Here is a 24,418-nt window from a genome sequence, read left to right as displayed (position 1 = left end):
ATAATCAATTTTTTAATAAAAGAAGTGCATTAAAATCATAAACTAAGGAAAATGTTTGTAGGTGTCAGGGAGGCAGCCGAGGTTCCTTTGCTGCTGTACAGTAAATATACAACTCCAGCTGAGAAACACCTTAAAGCATTTACAAAGTAAAGAGAAAATACTAGAGTAGAATATTGATTTATTTTTTTCTTTAGGAAAAGGCTTTAAGATAGCAGTGAAAGCTTATCCAAGTGAGGAAAATGTGGAAGAACATAAATTCAGAGCAGTTAAATGTAAACTTAAAAAAAGCAATAGCACAAGGGACTTCTCCAGAGAAGCTCTTTGTGGACACAGGCTGGGAGTGCAGGTTTGCTCTGTGTCAGAAGCAAAAAAGCCTCAATATGTACTGGTGGTACAAGGTTATAAGAGCTGTAAAAGAACAGCTTGAGGTCTGAGCTGGAGTGGATAGTGATGGTGTGTGAGGAGTTTGGCAGATCTCTGCTGTGAGATTCCAGAGCTGGCTGGAATTCTGAGGGCCCTGGGCCTGGCTGCAGTCCCACCACATTGCTGATATTTCTCCAGCCATCCAAAGCTCACTTTTCTGCCTTTTCTGATTTGGTCAGGAGGAACCTTTAGATGAAAGTTCAGTGAAGAAGATGATTCTCACCTTTGAGAAGAGATCCTACAAAAACCAGGAGCTGCGGATCAAGTTCCCTGATAATCCAGAGAAGTAAGGCTATGCTTAACTTTTTTTCCTTTGATTTTAGGTGTAAGCTTAAATCAATTGCTGGGATATAGAGCTGTTTTCAGTTACATAAGGCTTATGTAACAGCAGTTATTGCCTTGTAGTTCTTCTAAATATTATTTGAAATTGACTTCGTTAATTAAAAATAGCTTTGTTGAGACTCTGGTGAGGCCAATATATGGCTGGCAGCACAAAAACCATCATAAGCCATAATCAAAGGTTTCATCCTGTCGTTTGATGTGAAGGTGTGTGCTTGCATACCAGCCAGAGATCTGTGTGGGGAGGAAATCATTTCATGTTACCCAGTGCTGTGGTGAGCAGAATGGCTGGATGGGCTTGGAGAGCCAGATGTGGTGTTTGTGTTGTAGAAGCCTCTTCCTCCCTTCAAGGTGTTCTGTTATTCATATTAAAGGGATTTCTTCCTAGACTTCAATGCCATTTTTTTTTTTTGCCTAGTTTGCTGTCCTTTCCCTTACCCAGATTATTTTTATGGACTTCAGACTCATACAACCCACATGCTAATATGTGCTGGCTGGGGAAGGCGCAGCTCTCTGCAGAATTTATTTTATAAGCAGGTTCTTTCATGTGTGGCTGCAGCATCTTGATTTTAATTTTTTCTTGAAATTCTGGAATTGATTTACAGAATTGGAACAGAACTGTTTATTTACTCTATGTAAATTATACAATAGAAATGTTTATGCTGCTGCAGGATTAAACTTAAAGGGGCAGGTATAGGACAGGGAGGATAGAAATGCTGGTGCCACGTGCACCTGGGGTGACAAGTCCTACCTGGTGTCTTCTGGTAGGTAGTGGTCTCTTCTTGCCTTTTTATTAACCCTTTTTGTCTTGCCTCAGGTTTATGGAGTCGGAACTGGATTTAAATGACATCATTCAGGAAATGCACGTGATCGCCACGATGCCCGGCCTGTATCACCTGCTGGTGGAGCTGAACGCTGTGCAGTCTCTGCTCGGGCTGCTGGGACATGACAACACAGATATCCTTCAGTTGTTAAAGCAGCTCTCATGGGAGAGGCTTTCTACAGACTTTTCTGTAATCTCTCATATCCTCTTTCCCAGGCTTCTGTAGATGTTTTTCTACTCTTCCCATCACACTGAATTTATGTGTTGGTTTTTCGTTTTTTTCCCAGTGAAAGCCCTTTTTGTTCAAGTAATATTGATTCTGAATTTTTTTTCAGTTCTGTTATTGTCCTTTCTTGTTTTATGACCCTTTCATCTGGTTTTGAGTGACAGTGTTAGAGTGTGAGCAGATGGGGAGCAGAGAAGTGAAAGCCTAGGCTTAGCAGCAAAAATCTCGGACTGTGCAAACTTTGTCTGGAATAGCCCCAGTGAAAATGAAACTGTTTTACCCCTTCTTGCTGAGAGCTGAGTTGTCAGACTGTCAGCTGTTTGTGATGCATTAGCTCACCACATGCTTCACCTTGGTTTGTCAATGTGCCCTCTTCATGTGCTCATACCTGTAGTTTGGTGTGCACAGAGCTCAAGGCTGTGGATGGCCCCTCTGGTTAAGTACATATCCAGAGACAATTCCATTTCCATGCTCAGTGAGGTCCAGTGTCACTGACCCTGATCCCTCTATGCGCCTGGCTCTTGTATCTCTGAAGCTCTGAGGGCATCTGAGAGAGTTTCCCATTTTGGTAGTGTTGACCAAAAACAGTGCCATTTTTTGAGTGTTCTGGTGCCTTGATGCTTAGTTGTCAGCTGGGAACTGCCACTATGCCCAGCTCCCCCCTGTGCAGTCTGTAAAAGCAGACCTCAGTCCACTTTGCTTGTAAAATATTCTACAGCAGATTAAGCTGAAAAATTGTTACATGTCTTGGGAGATTGCCTGTCTGTGTCCTGAAAATACCTGTGAGTGGAGGGAGCAGTGAAGCCCTGTGGAAAGGGCACTGGGTGTTGACTTGGGACTCAGGCAATCCTTTTTCCATTTTTATTGATCCATGGCCTTAGGAAGGTAATTTATTCTTTGCTTCTTTATGTATAAAGCAGGAGATAACACTTAACAGCTTTCCTGAGGTGTTTCAGAATATACAATGTGAAAAGGCCTGTTAGTGCTGCATGTTGTGGTCTGATGCACAGATCTTGGTTTTCTTTTTTAGCACTTTTCTTTATAGCACCATCTATTGAGAATTCATAATTCATTCTTTCTAAGTGGGCGCAGTGATCAGAAGCTAAAACCAAAACATAAATATTTTATTGCATGCCAGTTTATATTAGAGAGCGCTGCTTGTGTGTTTGGGTGATTTGACTTGCATCAGGTAGAACCTTGATGTGGTGAATGCTGGTCCCTGCAAAACAGTAAAGCCCACAGTTTCCCTTATCCAAGATCTGCAAGGAAATGGCTCTCAAATAACTGTTAACAATTTATGTCATACAGGGAGAAGCTCCTCCCATGCAAATCCAATTTCGTGCTTACTGTAGTTTAATTATTTATTTTATACCAGACACTACAGACTTGTTTGTATTATGCGCTTTTATACTGAATTTCTCATTCATAAGGAAGAAAGGAACAGTGGGAATATTGACTGGGATAGCAGAGCTATTTTCCAGATGAAGTGTGCTAGAGTACAGCTTGCTTTGTCCTGTCAGCCATGGAAAGCTTTGTGCTAGGGTCACTGCTGCTGTCAAAGACTTGCCAGAGTTTCCACTGTGAACTCTTTTTATTTGGTTTGCAACTTGCTTATCAGTGAGTTTACGGGTAGGAATTTGGCCTGAGAACTGCAATTTTGGGAAAAGTATATTTCTTGTTATAAAACTGCTGAAGTGTTTTGAGCTCCACTGGAAGCAGAGACTGCTGCTGCTCACGTACAGGGTAGAAGCATTATTAGAGTGAAGTATCTAGACATAAAACTGAATTGGTACAGCTTAGGTTTTCTAATGATGTTTTGTTAAAACAAATGGGAAAATATTTTTTAAAATTAGTTCTTCAAGGAGAAAACTAAACAAATGGTTCTTCAGATGTGATTTAAATGTGGTGTCTGAGGGACTAATGCAAGGAGACAAAAGCAATGTCCAGGGGGAGCAAATAATCTGCTGAATGATTCATACAGTTTTACACAAAACATGTGAATGAAAGATGATCACCAACAAGATTTTATTAATGAAAGACATGAAAGCTTCAAGCGAGACTTTGCTTTACTATCTCCTAAATTTTATAGGACAGCTGATACTCTCACTGCAAGTCTCAGCTGAAGCTTCCCAGACAGGAATGCTCTGCATGATGAACTCTGCTGAGTTTTTTGCTGTGCACTCGCAAAAGAACCTGGTTCAGTTATCTTTGTAGCACCCAGGAGACAGCAGAAATTTTCAACTGATTCCTCCCTGAGCTTTCTCTCCCACAGTTGGATGAAATGCCATTCCCTCAATTTGTCCTCATCCACCATGTATTAACCCCCAGACCACCTCAGTGGTCCTCTGCTCTCCCAAGCCCAGTATGTCAAGGTCTCTCTTTTATTGGGAAAGTCCACAACTGAGCAAAATATTCTGCAAGTTGCCCTGTGAGTGCCAAGGAGAAGATAAGAATTCCTGCTGTTGACTTGCTGGTTTTGCTCTTGCTGGTGCAGTGCAGTGTGTGATTAGCCTTTGTCACTGCAGTGACACTCTGCTGAGGTGACACTTGGCTGAAGTGACATGCTGGTGACTCGCCTGCAGCTTGTCCAGCAGAAGGTCCCGGCTCTCTCTTGCAGAGCTCACCTCTCTCACCTCTTCAGCACGTGGCTGAACCTCACAAAGAAAAGACAAATGAAAATACTTTTTCTGTTGCTGCTTCTGTGTCTGAGCAAATGCACAAATAGGAGACCTGGGAGCTGGTTTGTCAGCCTGGGCACTTGAGAGAGATCCATCACAGAGTGGTTATTTAGGACACGCAGAAAAACGCCTCTCCTGCTCTGCCCCTGGGACACGGGCAGGATTGATCAGCATGTCTGAGAGAATAGGGAAGTGGGTCTAATGAGCTGGAATACGTCTTGTCGTACAAGGGAGCTGTGCAGCAGGCAGGGAGCTGTGTGTTATGCAGCTCAGAGTTAATGAGTGAAAATTGGGCTGGCAGAAGCTCTGCTGTTCCTGCGAGGGCTGCGGTTTGAGGAGTGTGCTGCCCTAATTGGGCTGGGCAGAGGGGGGTGATGCTCCTGCTGCCACTGGTGCCCTCGTTGAGTGTGTGTGTGTGTGTATCAGGTTAGCAGGGCTATCACTGAGAGCAGAATACCCAAATCACATTATTATAACTCATTTCTCTTTGCTTATGTTCAGTCTTGACAATGCAAGACGGTGCCTCGTTAGACCAACTCCAGCATGTTTGATTTGAAATAAATAAATAACTACCATGAAGAAACAGTAAAATTGCTTGATACAGTAAGCACAGTAATTCCCTAATTTTAGTGCTTGTGAGGAAGGTCTGCTGGAGAAGTCTGCTCTTGTGTCTGGTATCCTGTGCCCTGCTGCTGTGATTGCAATGCATTGTATCACCTCACAGGTATTGTATTGCCAGTTGCTTTGGTGTCGTGTCATGAACACACTGGCCTAAGAGCCATCTGTTATTGATACTAAATGTGTTTGCCTCCCTGTTGGTTGTCCTTAACACCCAGCACATGTTTCCATAGCTGTGGTCGACTTGCTGCAAGAGCTGACTGATATTGATACTCTCCATGAGAGTGAAGAAGGAGCTGAAGTCCTCATAGATGCTCTTGTAAGTAGGAAACCTCAGATTATTTCAGTACCTCAACATCTGCCTCAGCCCAGCAATGAACACTGACCCACTCTGCTTTCTGCAGCTCTGGGTGTCCTTGCTGCCAACATCATGATGGAGACAGGCAGGAGAAGCCTGTTCTGAACCTGAGACCACAATGGCTTTTTTTGATGAAATGCTAGAGTTTGGGGAGTGGGTGGTTGCACCATTTCCACATTGTTGCACCACTTCATTTTTGGAAGGAACACACTCGTATTGCAAAATTTGTGTGGGCTGAGAGATTTTTTGGTGCAGGGAGGAAGAATGAAGCAATAATATTTGTAACTTAGACAGTGTCCCATTGAAATCAGGAGCTTTGTTTCCATTTCCCTTCTCTCCTGTGGAAAAGGGTGACCTGGGTTCACTCATGGAAAACTGAAGTTTGTGGTAGGGACTGTTACTCAAAGAATAGTGATGCTGCTGTGATCTTTCAGTCTCAACTCTTGCACAGGAGACTGGTTGTCTTCTACGCAGAAACTCTTGTTTCAAGCCCAAAAATCTGGGCTTGGACTGGGGCATCTGTTGTGGCAGTGGGATTTTTTCTTAACAAGAAGTAAAAACTTGAAAGTTTTCATGTAGCAGAGCAAATTAACTTTAAGGGTGGAGGAGGGTCCAGAAGTAAGGATCTCTTTTGGCATAGAGAGTGAACCAACCCAGAAAATTACCTAGGTGGGTAGGAGATGCACTGGTTGGTAAGAAGTGTTCCCTGCACAGTTAACTCTCTGAATGCCTCTTGGCCTCTGTGGGGGTGGATTTCCCCTTTTCCTGGTATTTGTGCTGGATGCCTCCTGCTGCCCAGCTGCAGAAGAGGGATACCAAATCCTCCAGAGAGGTGATGCCCAGCCAAACATGAGTTTTACAGGTCTGTCCTACCTCAGAGTTGGTGAATTTCTGCCTTTGAGGGTCGCTATGGCTGTATCTGGTTCTATAACTATTGTGTTGAATTTGGAAGACAGGGAATTACAGGTTTTCTTTTGTTTGCTTTGTTTGGCTGCTCTGTTTTCTCCTACAATCCCTCTTGTCCAGTCACTATAATGTTACCTTCCAAAGGTTAATGACAGTGCCCAGAGCCCTGTTCTTCCAGCTGGCCTCTGGGCTGTTGTTAATTACTCTGCCTTGGTGGGGAGATTGCTGGGTGAATGAAATGGGAGAGAGGAGCTGCTAGAGAAGATGTTTTCTATAAAATATTTGGAGAGGTAGTAAATCAAGTGAAGTTCTTTCTCTGTTTTCTTTGTCACCAGCCCACTGATAATAGCCATGTTTGGAGGTTTCATTGTCCTGCTTGAAAGAAACAGGTCAGGCCTATCTTGGAGAAGTGTTTAGATATCTGCTTTTTAGATTACTTTTTTTTTTAAGGAAGTAGGTAAAAGGTTGTAGGGTATCTGAAGATTGTTGCATGCTTTTCTGCAGCAGCCTGTGTATGTGGTTTTTCCACATATTTACTGGGCCCAAAGCTGGTTAAGAGTATTTGAATTGGTAATGTTATTTTGTTTAATTGTTCCAAGCTCATGTCCACAATGGAAAGTTTGCCAGACTCTTTCCAATTCCAGTTCTAAAAGCATATTTCAGATGTGAGCTCTGTGATTCAGGAACTCCCCCCTGCCTCTCTGGTTTTCCTTAACTCACTGAAGTCAACTTAGTGCAGTCATCTTGAGAGGATTTAACTGTAGGACTTCGGCTGGTGATGGTTCAACTCTTGGGTTTGGATCTGTGGGTGTGAGCATTGTTCTGTCAGGTTTTTGTACCTGTTAGGTGGAAGGTCCAGCAGTAACGTAGGCAGGCAGCAATGACCAGCTGGGAGTGGAGCTGCTTGCAGAGCTAACAGTTCTCCTGCCCACACTGGTTTGTAAGCCTTGTGCTTCAGAATTCTGAGGGATTATAAATCAGTCAGGCTGGTTGAGGAAACAAGACTATGACAAGGTGCATGTTTACCTCCTGATGCTTTTCTGTTTAATCTGGAACACAAAACTTGTTTCATTAGTTAGGAAAAACATAGTGGCAGATTTACGTGATGATTCCTTTGCTTCCTCTGAGATTTTACAGCAGGGTTGTTCATGTCTTCTGATCATGTCTGGCAGGGTGTTTCCTTTGTCTTCTTCTTTTCAGTCTTGTTTTTAATCTTTTTGTCTTTTCTATGGCCCTGGGGGTTTAGGTCGAGGGTCAGGTCGTGGCCTTGTTAGTCCAGAATTTAGAGCGCCTGGATGAAAGTGTGAAAGAGGAGGCTGATGGTGTCCACAACACCCTGGGTAAGTGGCTGCTGCACAGCCCCTTGCTTCTTTCTGTGATTTGTACCAAGGGCTGTGAGTTATCCCTTCCTTTCCCCCCTCCTCTTTTTCCTTTGGACTGCCAGCACTGCAGTACAGGATCTGGTACAGCTTTTATTCAAGCACAGCTTGGAATCACTTGTCCCTGGAGCCAGTTTGTCCTTTGTCCCATGGATGCATGAAAGATGTCTCTTCCCAAACCAGTTGTGTTGGGAGGTGCAGATACATGGATCACTGCACTAGAGGCAATCACAGCTTTACCAACATTTTAGGCTGGTAAAGCTCTCAAAGATCACTGAGTCCAGCTATTAACCCAGCACTGGCAAGGCCACCAGTAAACCGTGTCCTGAAGTGCTACATTTACACAGCTTTTAAAAATCTCCAGGGAAGTGCTCCACTGTCCATGTATTTACTGTGAACATATCTATGAGCTATACTTTGTTTCTGTCTTGATAATATATTTAACTTTCAGGTAGGAAAACATTTGCAGTTCATGGAAGGACATAACTGCCTCTCTGCTCCCTGATCTTTGCACAGCACAGAATCATTGCGGGATGCTGCTGCAGTCAGACCATCACCCACTCCTTGTAGTACTTGGGGATTGTTATCTCCCAGGACTATGAGAATGAGAGAGACTGGAAACATGAAGTTTGTCATTTTTGGTGGGGAAAATCATCTGTTTTCTGTGTCTTTCTTCCCAGGAATTGTGGAGAACATGGCAGAGTTCCGACCAGAGATGTGCACAGAGGCTGCACAGCAGGGCCTCATGCAGTGGCTGCTCAAGAGGCTGAAGGTGAGCTGATTTCTCACTTTCCTCCTACAGACCAGTTAGCACAAAAACTAGCTAAAGAAAAACCAGTTGTGCTTGTGTGTGTTGTAAAAGCCCAGTTAAGGACAAAATATTATAGTTCAGGGTCTATGTCCTCAGCAGCTTTAGTTTAGAGACACCCTTTGGTCTTGTCTTTATAAATGTCTTGCAGTAGAAGTAGTCTCTTTTATCTTTTCATATGATTCATATGTATTGGATTTCTGTGTGTGAGATCTGTAGGACTATAAAAGCTGACCAGTGAGAGGGGACACTAATATTAACCATTTAATGTTTCTAACATTTTTTGAGTTTTCAGTGATATCTGTGTTTAATGCTGCTGGAGGCAGCTTTTGCTTTGAACTCAACTAATTGCCTTTTAAATTAAGAGCTGCTTTTCATATACTGCATCCTATGACAGTGAGTTACACACTTTAATTCTGTCTTGTGTGAAAAGATGCCTAAACATTCACTGGAAAATGCTGTAGAAAAAGAATGGATAATTCAGCCCTCTCACAGAAATAGTAAAGGAAATATAGCAAAGAAATTCTGGCTGTTCTCTAACCTGTCAGCAAGGCATTAGCACTTCCATGCTTAAATGTCTGCATGATTAGAAAGCCTCTGAATTCCAGAAATTCTCCATCAGCTGTGTAAGTGCAGGTGCCCCTCTGTGCACTTCACATCTCTGTTAGCAGAAGTAATCTGTAATTTCTCACTACAGGTAGAAACATAATTATGTCCTTTGCATAAAAAGAAAAAGTGAAGTTAATTTTAGTCTTGGCAGGTAGGTACTGCTGCCTCCCTTGGAATTGCTGTGGCAGCTGAAAGACTGAGAAACTTGGGAAAGTAAAATAATCCCAACTAGTTTTCCCCTGCTTGGTGCCACAGAACATGAATGCTCAATGGCATTCCAAGCTTGTACAGGGTGTGTCTGTTGTGTTTCCTGGTTGTGTTATCCCTGGGTTTGGGATGTGGGATCAGGCAAGGCTTTTTCTTGCCTGCACAGAGTTATGGGGAGCTGATGAACCCCTCTCCAGGTGCTTTGGCTCATGGCAGGTCTTGAATCTCTTGCCCTGACAGATGTGTTTGGGATTAACCCAGAATCTTGGCAGCTGGGTAGAGCTGCTGTGGAATGTCTGTGGGATGAGTTTTAAGATCAAGGTTCTGTCTGGGCAGTGATGAGGACATCTGGCGCACAGCACAGGGCATGAATTTCTGTTTCCTGACAACATTTCAGGTCTTATAATTGTATAGTGACTGTCAGAGCTGCATCAGAAGGCTCAGGCGGAGAGCTCATAGCTCACTTCTGCAAACACAAGCAGGGTTTGATGATGTGTGCAGTCTTGAGAGATCAGAATGTTGTTTCCCATAATTTGCAGGGCAGCAGTTGGTCACTCCATGGCAAAAACTGTCAGGGCTGTACAGCACCGAGCACCTTCCCTTCTCCTCCCTGGTCTGCCTAGAGTTGTCACCTGGCTGCTGTAAATACTGTCCTCTGCAGAGTTCATTTGGAGTGAAAAGCTATATTTAAAATCAATGCTTGGTGGTGTTTGGGGTCTTCCTGCTTTCCATGTTTCTATGTGTTGCATGGCACACTGTGCTCTGTCCATGGCAGCAGGGTGGGATGATTGGCCCAGCAGCCCTGCACAGGCAGGACTGTCCATCATGCTGCAGAGAGTTGTGTGTTTGGGGAAAAAAACTGGGTGACAACTGCTATGTTTTAAGCCTAGGACTACTGCTTTTTCCCCTCTTGAACAGTGGAGTATAAATAGCTGGTAACTGATGATTTTTAAACTTGTTTTATTTTATGAATCTCTCAGTAAATCAGGTTCTGTAATTATCTGATTGGTTAATGTTCAGTCTGTTTCTGTAGATGAAGCAGCTTTGGCAGCCTGCAAAAACATTGGATGCAGTTCAGAATCCACTCTAGAGATTTTTTTGGGGGGTTCAAATTCATCATTTTTGTTTCATTATGACTTCTTTAGCATATTTGAGGATGGAGGGAATATCTAAAATGGAAGTTATGTGACTGTGCAGGCAAAACCCATCTCATGTTCTTCTGACTGTGACACTCAGATCCTTACAGGAAACTCTCGCAGTTACTATATGATGTTTTTGTGATGTATGTTCTGAAATTCTGGTTTTGCTGACAGGCATGGACTTCCAGAAGAGAGATAAGTGCCATGCACACACATAACATTGTGGAAAATATATCACAGGAAAGAGATTCTGTGTGGCAAACAACTGGAGACTGTTCTTAGGGGTTTTGAGCCAACTCGGCCAAACCTACTGATGTAGGGCTCTGTGAAGGGTCACAATGGAGCTTCTACATGTGTGCATGAGCCCACATGCACCTCCCATCACCCCTGAATCAGAATTGTTACTGTTCTGTCACTGAGGAAAACTGCAGAATTACTGCAGTTGGATTTTATTTCAAGTGCTGCTCATACATTTGGTGATTTGATTAATGTGTTCTTCAAATCAGTGAGGTGCTGAGGGCTGTGCCCTGATGGGTCTCTTATTCCTTCCCCCACAGGCTAAGATGCCTTTTGATGCCAACAAGCTGTACTGCAGTGAGGTGCTGGCGATTCTGCTCCAGAATAATGATGGTGAGCCATGCCTGCTGTATCTCTGTCAGTGAGGGCAGAATCTCGGCTTCTCTCAGATCACAGCAGCCCTTTTCTGCCTCCAGCTCCCCTTTGCTGGCTTAACTCTCCCCCATGTGCTCCCTTGCCTCCACCCTCTCTTTCTCTGCAGCTTTTGTGCTCTGTCAAGCTGTATTGATTTTGTTTGCTGATGTATCAGTGTTAGATGGCTGTAAAATCTGACAGTTAGCTTCATTTTTCTCTCTCTTTTCCCCCTTCCCCCCACCTCCGTCTAGACAACAGAGAATTGCTTGGGGAGCTGGATGGGATCGATGTGCTGCTTCAGCAGTTATCTGTGAGTAATTCCCACATGCCTTCTCTTTCACTGGGAGACTGCTGGGCTGGGTGGGAGGAATGGAAAATATCCAGGGTGCAGGTGCTGTCCTAGCAATGCTTCATATTTGGTGAGGCATAGTCCCCAAATACCTTCCATGTGGTGTGTCATCCATGGTCAGTGGGATGAATCTCTTCTCTGAAAATGTTAATGCAGAGATACATTGAAGTTAAATTATTGCATTATAATTTCATGGCAGATTGCAGGTAGGCAGGGTTGGAATTGGTCCATCTTCAGCATGCTCCACTCTAAGCACAGGGCTGCCCATGTCTGAGCTGGCTGAAGGGAGTGTGTTCATAGCTCCCCTGTATTTCTTCAGGCAATGCTGCCTGCAGCACCCTCAGGTATGAATTGTGTAGGAATCTCTGGTAATCAGCTTATCCACTTACTTGACTGCGAATTTGCCCTTCCCCTTGCAGGCCCTGTGTATTATCCCTTATATCCTGCTCCAGGCTGCTGCACATTTGTGTGTGCACAGTCAGGGCAGCAGCTACAGAGGATGCAACAGTGACCTGTGTGATCACTGGCTGGCACCTGTCAGGCACTGGAGCTTTTGGTACAAACTCTTCATGTGTGTTCTGCAACAGCACAGCCCAACATTTGGGAGTAATTTTGCTTTGTTTGTCATTCAGGTGTTTAAACGGCACAATCCGAGTACAGCAGAGGAACAGGAAATGATGGAGAACTTATTTGACTCCCTTTGCTCCTGCCTAATGCTCAGCTCCAACCGTGACCGCTTCCTGAAGGGTGAGGGTCTGCAGCTGATGAACCTGATGCTCAGGTACCTCATTAGCATTGTGACATTGTGATTTCCTTCCTGCTTCTGATGTGCTGACACGTGTTCTGGCTAGATACTTGTGGTTTTATCTTAAAACTTCTGTGTTAGGATATTTGTCTGTCTTCTCTTTCTTTTTTTCCAGCAGGTAAGTAAGTTAGACTTTCTCAGAGATGGAATCTCCAGTCTTTAACTTTATTTCCTAAGAACTGAGGTTGCCACAGTGGCTGCTGGAGAGTGGCAGATCTTTCATCTGGATGTCTGCCACAGAGAATGCTGTAGGTCAGGTAGACCCTCTAAAGATTTAAATGACCTCTATGAGGACAGGAGAGGACCTTTGGATGTCTCTAAGGAAAGCATTTTTCCTTTTGTTCCCCAGTTCAGGCTCCCCTGTGCTGTGCAGCCTCTGAGCGGCTGAATTTTTGTGGATGCTGATACAAAAATTACTTTTGTGAATGGGGCATGTTTGCATTTCTTGTGCTGTGCTTTGTCACACCCTGAACCTCTGGGGCTTCTCTGCTCTCTCTTCACTTTTCCTTGCTGGCCTGGCACCTAGCTGTGTCTGCTGGGCTGTCTGGCTCCCCAGAGCTGCAGGAGGGCACAGCGGGCTCCGTCTGGCTGTCCCCAGAGTGCCAGGCTGTGTGCTGGCAGGTTAGCAAACACCAGCCAGGAATGCTGAGCTCCTGCAGCTCAGAGCTGGGGAATGTGAGGCAGCAGGGAACCGAATAAATAACCCGACATGGATTATTCAAATAGGAACACTGGGTTTTCTTGAGGCTAATTAAGGAAAAGCTCCAAAACTAAGAACGGGAGGGAGGCCTCCCTCTGCCTGGAGTCCTAAGCTGCTAAACCAGCCTTGCAGAACTAATTAGCTGGAGTTCTTGTGCCATGTGGGTGGGATTCAGTGTTTGGATTTTTAAGAGCTTTTTACCCATTTTTTGACTCTGCTGTTTACCACTCTCTGCACCAGGATCCCAGCTGGAAAATTATGACGAGGAAAATTTCTCCTTGCCTGCATTTTGCCCCCCAGAGTAGTTGCAAAAGGGTTGGGAGGGACAGAGTGTTATGGATCTGTCAGCAGCATCTCTGATGGACAGAGTTTCCAAGGCCTCAATCTGTGGATTCTAGAGTTTGATTGGGATTAGTATAAAGTGACAGTGGAGACAAAACTTAACAGTTCACAGAATTTGTTCTAGAAGATTCTATCACTACTGTCCAAAGGCATGTGCTATACTGACGGCTGATCATTCTATATTTTTAAAACTCTTCTAATTTAGTTCTAGTGCTTAGAAGCTTTCAGTTGCTCAGTTTTTCTTGGAGAGAGCAACTTAGGTGACCACAATCTGTTGTTGTAAATAGGGAATGAATGTGGATAGTCGTGGTCTGGAGCTGTACATCTGTTTTTTCTTGATACCTTCATGATAAACAGCAGAGAGCAGACATGCCATTCCATTGTGATTGACCACTTTGCCCACAAACAAGGCAGAGTATTATTCTTTCCTGTTGGTGTCCTCTGAAGGCTGGGGGCAGAGATCTGTTATTTTTTGGTTTTACTTTGCAGGTGGTTAATCACTGTACCACAGCCTGTGCAGATGAAAGGACAAATAGGCAAAGTTGAAAGTGTATTGACATGATGTGAGATAGATAAGCTGTGTGAGAATAAAGATATCAGGCTTGAATCTCCATTACTGTCGTAGGGAACATAGCATTCTGTGTCTGGTGCTGCCTGATCCATCCAGCCAAGACGTTCCATTATTGATGGTTGTGCACACAGACCTGCGGAGAGCTGCAGTAGCTTTCAACGAGTATTTAATGTGCTCATGATATTCCTACAGATAGTCATGAGAACAGGATGGTTTCTGTTGTGCTGAGCCTTAAAATGTGGCCAACAGCAAAAGGTGATGTTGTACTATGTGAACTCCTCCTGGTTTATGGAGGGTCAGTGGTAATGCCTGAAAATGAGCCCTCTGTGGCTGATGTGGCTTATGTGCATGTCCATGGCCAGATGGGTCCTGGACTCCTGCTGTGATCTGGGACTTGCAGTTGGCCCTGAAGGAATTGGGGCTTCACCAAGCAGGTACATGGGAGGTGAGCAGAGGGTCTGGGAGATGAGCAGGTTGAGAGGGATGAAGTTGGTGACAGAAGTGAAGGAGGAAGTTTCAAAGTAGAATGAGAGCAGGGCAGTATATAATTATTTAATTTACATCTCCACACCAAGGGAAGCTTGTTTACTTTATGTTGCACCTTTATCAAAAACAAGATGGTTTATCAAGGTAGTAGCCACCAGCAGAAAGTTTAGAAATGTCCCTTAGAATTAAACTAAATTTTATTTTTAGATCAGGAAGTACTTCTTAGTGCTCAGTTCCTCAGTCTTGCCTTAGTAACCTAACGGCAGCTTAGCCAAAAGAGAGGAAAACAGGCTTGTCCTGTCAGCTCTGTGGTGCACACTGACAGGCAGCTTATTGCTTTGGCTGTAGAGCTGTGTTGGGTTTGAGGAGATGCAGCCGTGCTGCTCCCGGGGGATGTGTCAGGGAGATTCTCTGTTGCCCAGGGAAAACGACGTGTGGCTTTCCCAGCTATGAACTGAGGAACATGTGTATGCACAGAGACAAAGGCAGCCCAGGGAGCTCAGGGGGACCTGCATCATTTGGGCCACAAAATGTTCTGTCTTGCAGCTATGCTGGGACTTTTCTTGACCCTCAATAAAAGCTTTTGTCTTCTGAACAGCAAAACAAGGTGAAACCAGACAACTTCACATGGCTCCCTGAAGCTTTTCTGTAGCTATTTTAGGGTATATTTTTTTATGATTATTAAATTTTTTTTATGTTTTCTTGTCCTGCTGTTCCTAATGACCCCTGGAAACATAAGCTGTCTCTTTACTAAATCTTCTGGTTAATTAAACGGAACCGTTTTATGCTCGCTTTCCCAGGAAATCCAGTGTTCTGCTTTTACTGGTATTTTGGAAAGTTAGAGGCTATGTTCTGCTAATGTGGAAAGTACACATAATGCCAGCACCTCTTTTTTTTTTTTTAAATAACAGATGCATCAAAAGAGTTATCTCAGATGTGAAGGCGTTAAAAGGAGGAAAACAATGGTCAGCAAACAAAGCTGTAATTCAGAGTTTCAATGAACACTGAGGCCTCTCCACGTTTGGTGGTTCTCACATTTGCTTGTCTGTGAATTAGCGTTCAGCTAAAAGTTCCCTCAATAAGCACAGATGAGACTAAGATAAACTGCTTGCCCTCCGGCAGAATAAATATTTCAAATAAAATCAACTCCAGACAGTCCAGGCAAGCAGCTATTGATCTCTAAAAGCCTGAACTTAAACCCAATGAATATTCCAGAGCTCAGCCCTGCACAGCCTTCCTAAATGCTGATCAATATGCAATTACTTCCCCTGAAAACATTTCTGGTGTCATCTGGCCTGAGGACTACTTTATTTTTAGCTCTCTGTAGTGGAGATCTGGAGGTGCCAAATCACCCTCCTGCACAGCCCTTGGCTGGTGGGGGGAATTCAGAGTCCAGCTCCACATGCTGCCCTCCCACCACAGGGGCTGAAGTGCCTGTGGCTGCACTGGGCAGGGTCACTTTCTTTCAGGCTGGGGTGTTCATATATGGGTATTTTAGTTTATATGTTGCTAGGGGCTTGTGAAGTTGGGTCTCTGCAGGGCAGTTGTTTTCCACAGTTCTTTGGAGGCTTTGAGGAGCCCCTGCTGATGGATGTGGAGTCCTGGTGGCTCAGTCTGCAGCTGGGTAGGATCAGAGGAGATTGGCATGTGCTTGGGGTGAAAGGTGGTGAAGGTTTGTGATTGTCCTGTCCTGGAGGGAATGTTCTCCTAGGCTGGCCGCTGGGGACACTGGTGGCTTATGTTTTCCAAGCTCATGTTAGTTCCTACTGATGTTTGTTGGAGTCCAGGGCATCCCTCTGGGTGCCCTGGGAAAGTCACAGACCTCGGTAGAGAGGCCTGGGACCCGAGAAAGAGGGTCTGGGGTCTGTGCAGGGGTTTGTCTGGCATAGAGAGCCCAGGAAGACATGGTCTTTGATTTCAGTCCATGTGAAAAACTTCCGACACAGAGAAGAACTGCAAGTCACAAATGTATAACAGATAGTAGTGTAGTTTATCACTGTGTGGAAGATTTTGTAGTTTTGGATTTTTAGAATATAGACGCAAGGGGACAAGATGGAGATTTTTGGGTGGTGCCCTGAGTTCTTCTCCCTTGGCATCCATCTTCTGTAGTGACGTGGGCACAAAGTAGTTTCAGTGGATTGGGTCAAAGTAGAAATGATCCTTCTAGTATAGATGATAGACATTGGCACAGAATTGTAAATAATGGGTATGCAGTTATCTGTATAAGAGGTAGCGACCTCCCATCACGGGAGGAGTTGCATTGTGTCTGAGCTGCTCTGAACATCTTGGCCGGACACAAAAACTTGTAAGATAAGAATTAATAAACAACACAAGAAACGAAGAAAACCAAGGCCTTGAGACTCCTCATCCTTCTCGTGCTGACCACAGAACCAGAGACAGAGTCAGATTTAAACCCTTCAGAGGTCAAGGAGGGAAAAACGCTCCCTCAGACCCACATGAACCACCAGCCTTGAAATACCAGGAGGAGAGAAAACCATAAAACCCAAGAGATGTTCACTTGGTCTGGGCTGTATTACTGACCTGTTTCAGTTTTCCCCTGGATGGATTATAAATTCCTCTGGTTTGGTTTGTGAGGTACAGGGCAGCTGGAGATCACTTTCAGGGCATCCCTGTGTTATTGGTGTGTTACCACCATCCACATTCTGAATTGGCATTAAAGCAGAACAGCCCAGAGTCTGTCTGCCTCCTTCCATTATGTGGCTCCTGGTGATGGTGTTTCCTTACAGCTGACCCAGCCATGCTCACCAAACTTACTCCTTTTTTGAATTAAACTATTATTAGAGCTAAATCAGGATCTTTTTGGTGTGATAGTATTTGCCTTTTGTATCCAACCCTGCCTTCCCTTGTTTTGCGTGGTGTTCGTGAAAGAGTTAAGAAATATCTTCTTCAGTAGCCAAGAAATAAGAAAATAAAACCATGACAATAAAATACATAAAATGAAATAAAAACAGAAAATAAAAAGAAATAAAAGACATTAAAAAAGAAATAACCAAGACAATATTCTCAGCCACAGTTTTGAAAAGACTTATTGTTGATAAAATGTTTTGGCTTCTAGAAGAAAAATCTTGTTTAGAGCTTGTGCTCAGACTCTTCATCTTGTCCTTGTCGTGTTCCTTTCCCTTGTCTCTTTAAAGTAGGATGTTCCAGAGCTCCTCATGTCCCTGTACAATTTAATTTGCCTCTTTTCACAGGGAGAAGAAGATTTCCCGCAGCAGCGCCCTGAAGGTGCTGGACCACGCCATGATTGGACCAGAGGGCACAGACAACTGTCACAAGTTTGTGGACATCCTTGGGCTGAGAACCATCTTCCCTCTCTTCATGAAATCACCCAAAAAGATAAAGAAAGTTGGAACAACTGAAAAAGAACATGAAGGTAGGTGTGTTTCCAGATCCTTCTTGTTGCCACAGAGGAGGTGAATAGACAGCCAGTGTCTGAAAAGTACCTGTAGGGAGGAGGGAAGGCACAGCACCCATTTTTGCAGGGCTCCTTCTGCAGCTTTTAGGTCTGGGTGTCCAGCCTGCTGCTCTCTGTCACAGCTGGCTGTTGAGGGCACACTTGTCCTACTTGTTTTGGTATCAGCAGCTCCTGGCTATTCCATTTCGTGTGCTGTTAATAAGTTACTTTACTCCTGTAGAGTCTGTTGTTTGAAGCTCTTACTCTGATGCAAAACTCTTTTGAAAAGAGTAATGAGGCAACTACAAATGTCACCTCAAAAGCAGTGTTTTCATGGCTCTGAGCACTGAAGTGTGACTGGATGAACATCAGCTATTGCAGAAATAAACTGCATTGCTTTTGAAGTTGCTTTTTTTTCCTTTTTATATTTTTTAACTCTCTACCCTGGAAAACTGCTTTAGCAGAGATCTGCTGTGGAATAAAACTATGATTACTGTGGAACCTTACACTGAGCTGAGTGGTCAGTCCCTCCTGCTCCTGGTAACAGTGCCTTTCTCATTTTGTTGGTCATGGACTATATCTTGGAAGAAACTTTAAATACTGCTAGTGTTGCTTTAAGGTTTTGTGCCATTTCATTGCTCAGCTCAGTTCTACAGAGCGTGAATATTGTGAAAAGCTGAAGAGGTGTGAGTGGGTCTCACATATGCCTGGGATCCATCCTGAACTCCTGCAGCAAGCCAAGGGAAAGTGGAAGGAAATAGCAAAAACATGGAAGCTCTATACCCAAATCCCCTGCTTTGGGGCTGTCCTGGCAGCTTGGGTGGGACTCAAGTGTTCTCCCAAGGCCAGGAGGGAGGTGCTGTCCTTGCACAGCTCTCTGGGTCCTGGCTAAGGCATTGACTGGGATGAGCAGCTCCTTTCTCTGCCAGAGATGCTGAGCTGAGGGCAGCTGCTTGTCCTCCCTCCTGAGGACAAGGAATGGGCAGTGGCACAGGTTGGGCATGTATGTGGCAGTGGCTGCTTTCCTGGCACAGGGAGAGAGCAGAGACTCACCTGTCAGCCAACCCCAGAGCAATTCACACACCTGCTGACAGTTCTGGTCACTTCACCTGCCTTGTGTTGCTTGTCTTGGGTAGATGATGGTGAGAGGGAAATGCTGTTGTGGGTCTGGGGTTTATTCAATGGACTTGCAGAGATAGGTTTGGTTTCTGAAGGTTATGTAATAAAATTGCAGGTTTATGTAATAAAATATGCAGTTATACCCCAGTGGATTTAGGGGATGTTTTGAAATTTTCATTTGCAGTGTGAAAGTGAGGTTTGTTTAATTCTTCTTACTGAAAGAAAGCTTCAGTTGGAATAGGAGGTTCTGGGTAGAGATCTGAGTCTGTAGCTCATGCCGTTGACTTAATTTTTCAGTTTTGGAAAGTGAGCTAATCTTTGTCTCATCTGCTGCTTCTGGACACTGCAGTTAATACCTGTGTGCAGTCCTGGCTGCTGTGAGGATTAGTCTGGAAAGCCCTGACAGGGTCAGATCCTGGCTATTTCTGTGATAGCATGAAAAGCCAATCTGGCCTCAGGAAAATGAAGTGATCCATGCAAACAGGCTTTGTATCACACCGCCGTCTCATTGTCATGCTGAAGAAATGGAGAACATTAAGATGAGTCCAGAAATCAGTTCTATTAAAATAAACTCTCCCTAAAAGGCTGTGGTAGTAAGTCCAATTTTCTTTGTTTTGCATCACTGGGCAGGTGAGTTACTGAATTTCTAACGACAGGAGGTAATAGAGATGTTCAGCAGGGTTCCCTGGAGCCTGTCACACGTTGTCCTGACATGGTGTAAGCAGCACAGTGTGTGCTTTTACTCTGCTGAGTACCCCAACCATGGAGTAGCTGCTCCGGGGGGGAACATGGCACAGGCTCCTGGGTGTCTCTGACTTTGAGGGAAATGCTGCAGGTGTGGCATGATGGAACTGGTTCCCTCTGTGCTGTTCTGGTCCTAGGAACATGCTGCTTTTTGCTTATCTGTTTGTTTATTGATCAAAATGAACTCTCATGTTCAGTCTTTTCTCATAAAAACTTGATCCTGTGTTCAATCTGTTTTAAAAAAACTAATTAGAACAATATTGTATTAGGAGAGCTTTCATGTGTATGCCTAATGGAGGAAGTGATTCCTTTAAAAGATTCTTTGGAATGGTTTTGCAACAGTGGCATCAGTATTTATTTAAAGCAGATCTGAGGAGCTGGGCTGTGCTCACCCTCCCTGCATTGCTGCTGGGATGGTGTCTGGCTGGGCACCCCAGGCTGTGCTGTAAAACACAAAATCTTCAGTGGGCTCTGAAACCTAGGGCCTGATTACAGCTGTCTAAAGGCCAGCCTTGTTAAAATGCTCCAGCACTGGGTGAGGATCCAAACAGCTCTGCCAAAGTGTTTGTCCTGCCTGTCCCTCTGTCCCTTCATGTGCAGTGGCTGAAGTGCCACCAGCCCACTGTGGCTCCAGGTACTTCACCTCTCACAGGACATCCAGTGCTCAATCTTTAGAGCACCAAATATTCTGTATGTATCTGATGGTTGTAGGAAAATATCTTCTTGTCTTTATTTTATAGCAGTGTTGCTATTTACATAAGAGATAGTCTATAAAACCATGTTTGTTTTATTGTCTCTAAGGCAGTGTTCTGAATGTGACAAAATAATAAATACCCCGGTAAAAAAAAATCTCAATGTGACTTGCTGAGCTTTTATTTATTGCAGAAATTTATAATCCAAATTAAATTTGATAAAAGTAACTTCTCTGTAATGTATTTCTTCCTTTCTAAATGCTAGCATAAAGGTGTCAGTGCTGGTTAGCTACATTTTAAACACTGTCAGTGTTTAAAAATTATTTTACTCTAGGGAGCCTGTGAACAATTTAAATCCAAACTGCACGTATTTATGCTTTATGTACACTATGTAATTAGGAAAAAAGAAAGGGAAAATTTCTTAACCATCTTTATGGATGATCTGAGCCTGAAGATTGGGCCTGTGGTGTCTAACTGAGTGCGCATTATCTACACTTGAATTTTGCCTGTGTTTGTACAGATCATTATATTAGGATATTAGATTTGGGAGAAAAAACTCATTGGAAGCAATTTCCCTTTTTCTGAGGCAGTGAAGCAACTCAAACCAGAAATATTTTGCAGCTGAAGACAGAAATGGCTTAGAGATTTCTTATGTCTGTGGGGTTGCAATACCCATGTGTGTGCCCAGCTGGGTTGGACAGCCACAAAGAGAACCAGCCTGGCTGGGTAGGAGATGCCATGTCATGGTTGTGTGTTGTGAGCTGGTTGAACAACAGTGTCCCTTTAGTGTCTGTGATTGCAGGGAATGGACAGAAATCTGCCTCTGGGTGGTCTTGGCATAAATAGAGGGTAGGATTTTAAATAACACGTCTGTGTTGTGACTTTAGAAATGTGGGGGTTGCTCTATAAGCATCTGCATTCCCAAAACCTTCCTGTATCAGAGCTGAGGGTCAGGGTGTCCCTCTGTCCATGAGGGTGCAGCAGCTCTCAGCACAGCAGAGTCACAGCATTGGATGCTGGCTTGAAATTCTTGAACAGTCTCAGTGAGCTAAAAATGGAGAAAACACAAATTCCTCCTGAATTAGAGAGTCTGTAGTGAAGCAATCATAGCTGGCTCGACAGGCTGTATATCCTCCTGCTCTTTCTCAGGATGGTTATTTGCAGCCGAGTTTTGCTCACTTGGAGAGTGTAATGAACTATAAAAGGATGTTTGTCCAATTCATCTTCATTTAAAAGCTTTCTCTTGTCTTAGATGTCAGTTTTACTTAGGAATGCTTAATTTGATAACCTGAGAATTAGTTCAGCCAGTTTCCAAAGGAGAATTCCTATTGCTGGGGTGTTTTGCTTGTTTGCCCTCTATCAATAACAAAGCCTCTTTTCGAGATCCTCAGCTACACCCTCCCTTTAAAAACAACAACAAAACCCATTTCTTAGTAAATATACTCTTACTCCTTTGTGACATGCACTAAAGGCAGCAGAGCCCTTGGAATGAATGTCTGCTGCAGAACCTGGGCATAGGGAAGTGAAAAGGCAGTAGCAGAAACATGGCCTGATAAGGAGTTACTGGTATTAACTGAGCATCCTTTGCCAGCCAGCAGAAAGTGTTTTCCTTCTGGTGGTCTTGAGGACTGAGCGCCCAGGGAAGGCATCAGTCTGTTTAAGCAGAACTTTATTATCCTAATTTGGTATTTCACCATCACCCTCTGACAGGAACCTGTGATTTGAGTGAGCCATGATGCTGAGAACAGAGTTAAATTTATCTCAATTAAGGTGAGCGTGCTCTGTTGCAAGAACATCAGAAAAATAAACTTTCTCAGTCAATAGGAAGAATTTTGTTTTACATTCAGCTTGATGGCTGGATTCAGCTCACCAGGGCTGTTACATGTGGAGCTTTTCCAACCCTCCCAGGCCCCCCTTCACCCATCCATAAAATTGGTATTTCTTGCCTGTTCTCAGTATTTTAAGATAAGATTTTTCTTGGCAAATGCGGAGATAATCGAGAGTGGGTTACTCCTCTGAAATGTAGATTATTAATGCATGTGAAAACAAGTCGGGTTATCAGATGCTACACCACTGGAATAGCATGTCCCAGTGCCACCTGTAATACTGGGGTGGGCAAAGGCTTCATCCAGGTTTCCCAGCAGCCCTAAAGCCACAGAGTTGTGTACCTAGGAGTGGTAGAAGTATCTCAAAGAGCTTGCTTTCTTTTTTCTAGTATTTTCCTGATTCTAATTAGAAAGTACAATTTATCTTAAAGATTCTTTACAAGACAGAAGGCTCTTAAATGTGTTTGCTGGTTTCACCAGATCATCCTGCTTGGTCTCCAATGGGCTGCTGTAGCTGGTATCTCCCCTTCCTGCAGGATGCTTGCCTCCTCTTCCTCACTGTTGAGCTTCCTCCCCTGCCAGGCAGATGTCCATTATAATGAGATGTAAAAGAAAAAAAAAAAAAAAAAAAAAAGGCAGGGGGTGGGGATAATAAAGGCAGAGGAGTGTAATGTTACAGCTTGATTTGACAGGACCTCCTGCTGTTGCAGCTGCCAGTGCCAGCCATGGAATAGATTAATCTGTATTCCAACACGTAGAGCTGAAGTCAAGATCGATCTAATTAGGGTGTTTTAAACACTGCTTGCATGCTGAAGTCTCTGTGCCTGTCTGGAGAGGCAAAGGCTCCTGAGAGCTTGAGGTGATACTGGGCTAAGCAGGACCCCTGTGCTGCTGCAGGAAGCACATGGAATATGACCTTCTAGAGCCAGGGATGTGTCTGGGATGGTGCCCTGCAGGATTGGGATCCTGGGGAGTGGCAGGGCTTGCAGGTGAGCAGGCCATGGGGCAGCAGCAGTGCTACTGGCTGATGAGAGAGAAGCCTCCCATCTTCCCACATCCATGAGTTTAGGGGATTTTGGGATTGAAAAAAGTTGTTCTTGATGCATAGTAGTTGCCAGCTGGTACCTATTATTTCTGTGAAGGCACCTTTGTGGTGCTTCAGCACAGCTTGGTTTGGTGTTTGCTTCTCAAAGGAATCACACTTAAAATTCTTTGAAATAGGGCTCATCTGCAACCTCTGCCTCTGGCCTTGTCCGTGCCCTCCCTGGAAGTGATGCATTTTGTGCAGGTGATGTGGACTTTGGCTGAGTGTTACATTCCTATGGAGAAGCTCCCAGAATATTCTGTAGCAGGGAGGCTGCCTGTGGGTTCACCCTGGGGCAATGCACAGCTCATGGCCTCTATCTGCACTGAGATCAAAGCCAAGCAGCTGCAGGTTCTGCATTCTGGGGACTCAGAACAGCATTAGCTACTCACCATTTCCCGAAGGAGATCCAACCCTGAGCAAATATTGTGATTACAGCTTTTGAAATGTTGCACATGGGAGATGGAGATTGGGCCAGTCCATGGTAAAACGGTGAGACCCCATCTCTGGGAACCTGCACCCCAAGGTTAGTGTTTCTCCCTTCTCATGGCTGCACAAACACTTTAATCCACTGAGTCGTGGACTCAGCCTCTCTTCCCATCAAGCTTTGACTTCTTTGTGCCCAATGTCCTTGCCCATGGATGTTGGTATTTATTGGGTCAGGACTTGCATTATCAGGCATAACCTTGATTTTGGGGTGCAGCATCAAGCACACTAGTGAGTTATTTTTCAGGAAGCTGATAAGAAACCAGTTTAGATAGTTCAGAAATACTTCTGTAAAATATTTCTTTGAACATTTTCACCAGGCAACTAAATATTTCCTGGATTTTCTGCAGTGATATGTTGAAAGAATAACCTTGTTCTCAAAACCTCTGTGTCAGCTCCTTTAGACTTGTCAGTAGTTTTAAAGATTTTATTGATAAAATGGATAAATATCTGCATAAGACCACCAAAGCAAAAATGATGGCTAAAATACATTTCCTAGTAAAGGAATATTGGAAAAAAGCAATGAAGATAGATCATTGGTGAGAATACTGCTACTAAAATGCTGCATCAACACTTCCAAAAAAAGAAGGTTGGGGAAAAAAAAAATAGTGGGACATACAGAATGCTGACTTCTT

General features: G+C 44.0%; 1 protein-coding gene across 1 annotated transcript in view; it reads left to right on the top strand.

The window, feature by feature from the left end:
* Window positions 1-24,418, top strand: part of CTNNBL1 (catenin beta like 1) — a 48,158-nt gene that overhangs the window by 9,303 nt on the left and 14,437 nt on the right. The window contains exons 3-11 of the mRNA XM_083872982.1: window positions 603-709; window positions 1,580-1,721; window positions 5,331-5,426; window positions 7,618-7,711; window positions 8,431-8,522; window positions 11,071-11,143; window positions 11,416-11,474; window positions 12,146-12,294; window positions 17,630-17,811. Coding sequence (XP_083729108.1) covers window positions 603-709; window positions 1,580-1,721; window positions 5,331-5,426; window positions 7,618-7,711; window positions 8,431-8,522; window positions 11,071-11,143; window positions 11,416-11,474; window positions 12,146-12,294; window positions 17,630-17,811 — 994 coding nt within the window. The remainder of the gene's footprint in view (window positions 1-602; window positions 710-1,579; window positions 1,722-5,330; window positions 5,427-7,617; window positions 7,712-8,430; window positions 8,523-11,070; window positions 11,144-11,415; window positions 11,475-12,145; window positions 12,295-17,629; window positions 17,812-24,418) is intronic.

The sequence above is a fragment of the Zosterops lateralis genome, assembly GCF_965231275.1.
Source record: "Zosterops lateralis genome assembly, chromosome: 16".
Lineage (NCBI taxonomy): Eukaryota > Metazoa > Chordata > Aves > Passeriformes > Zosteropidae > Zosterops > Zosterops lateralis.
The sequence above is the reverse complement of the archived record's forward strand: the minus strand, read 5'-3'. Positions and strand labels throughout refer to the sequence as shown.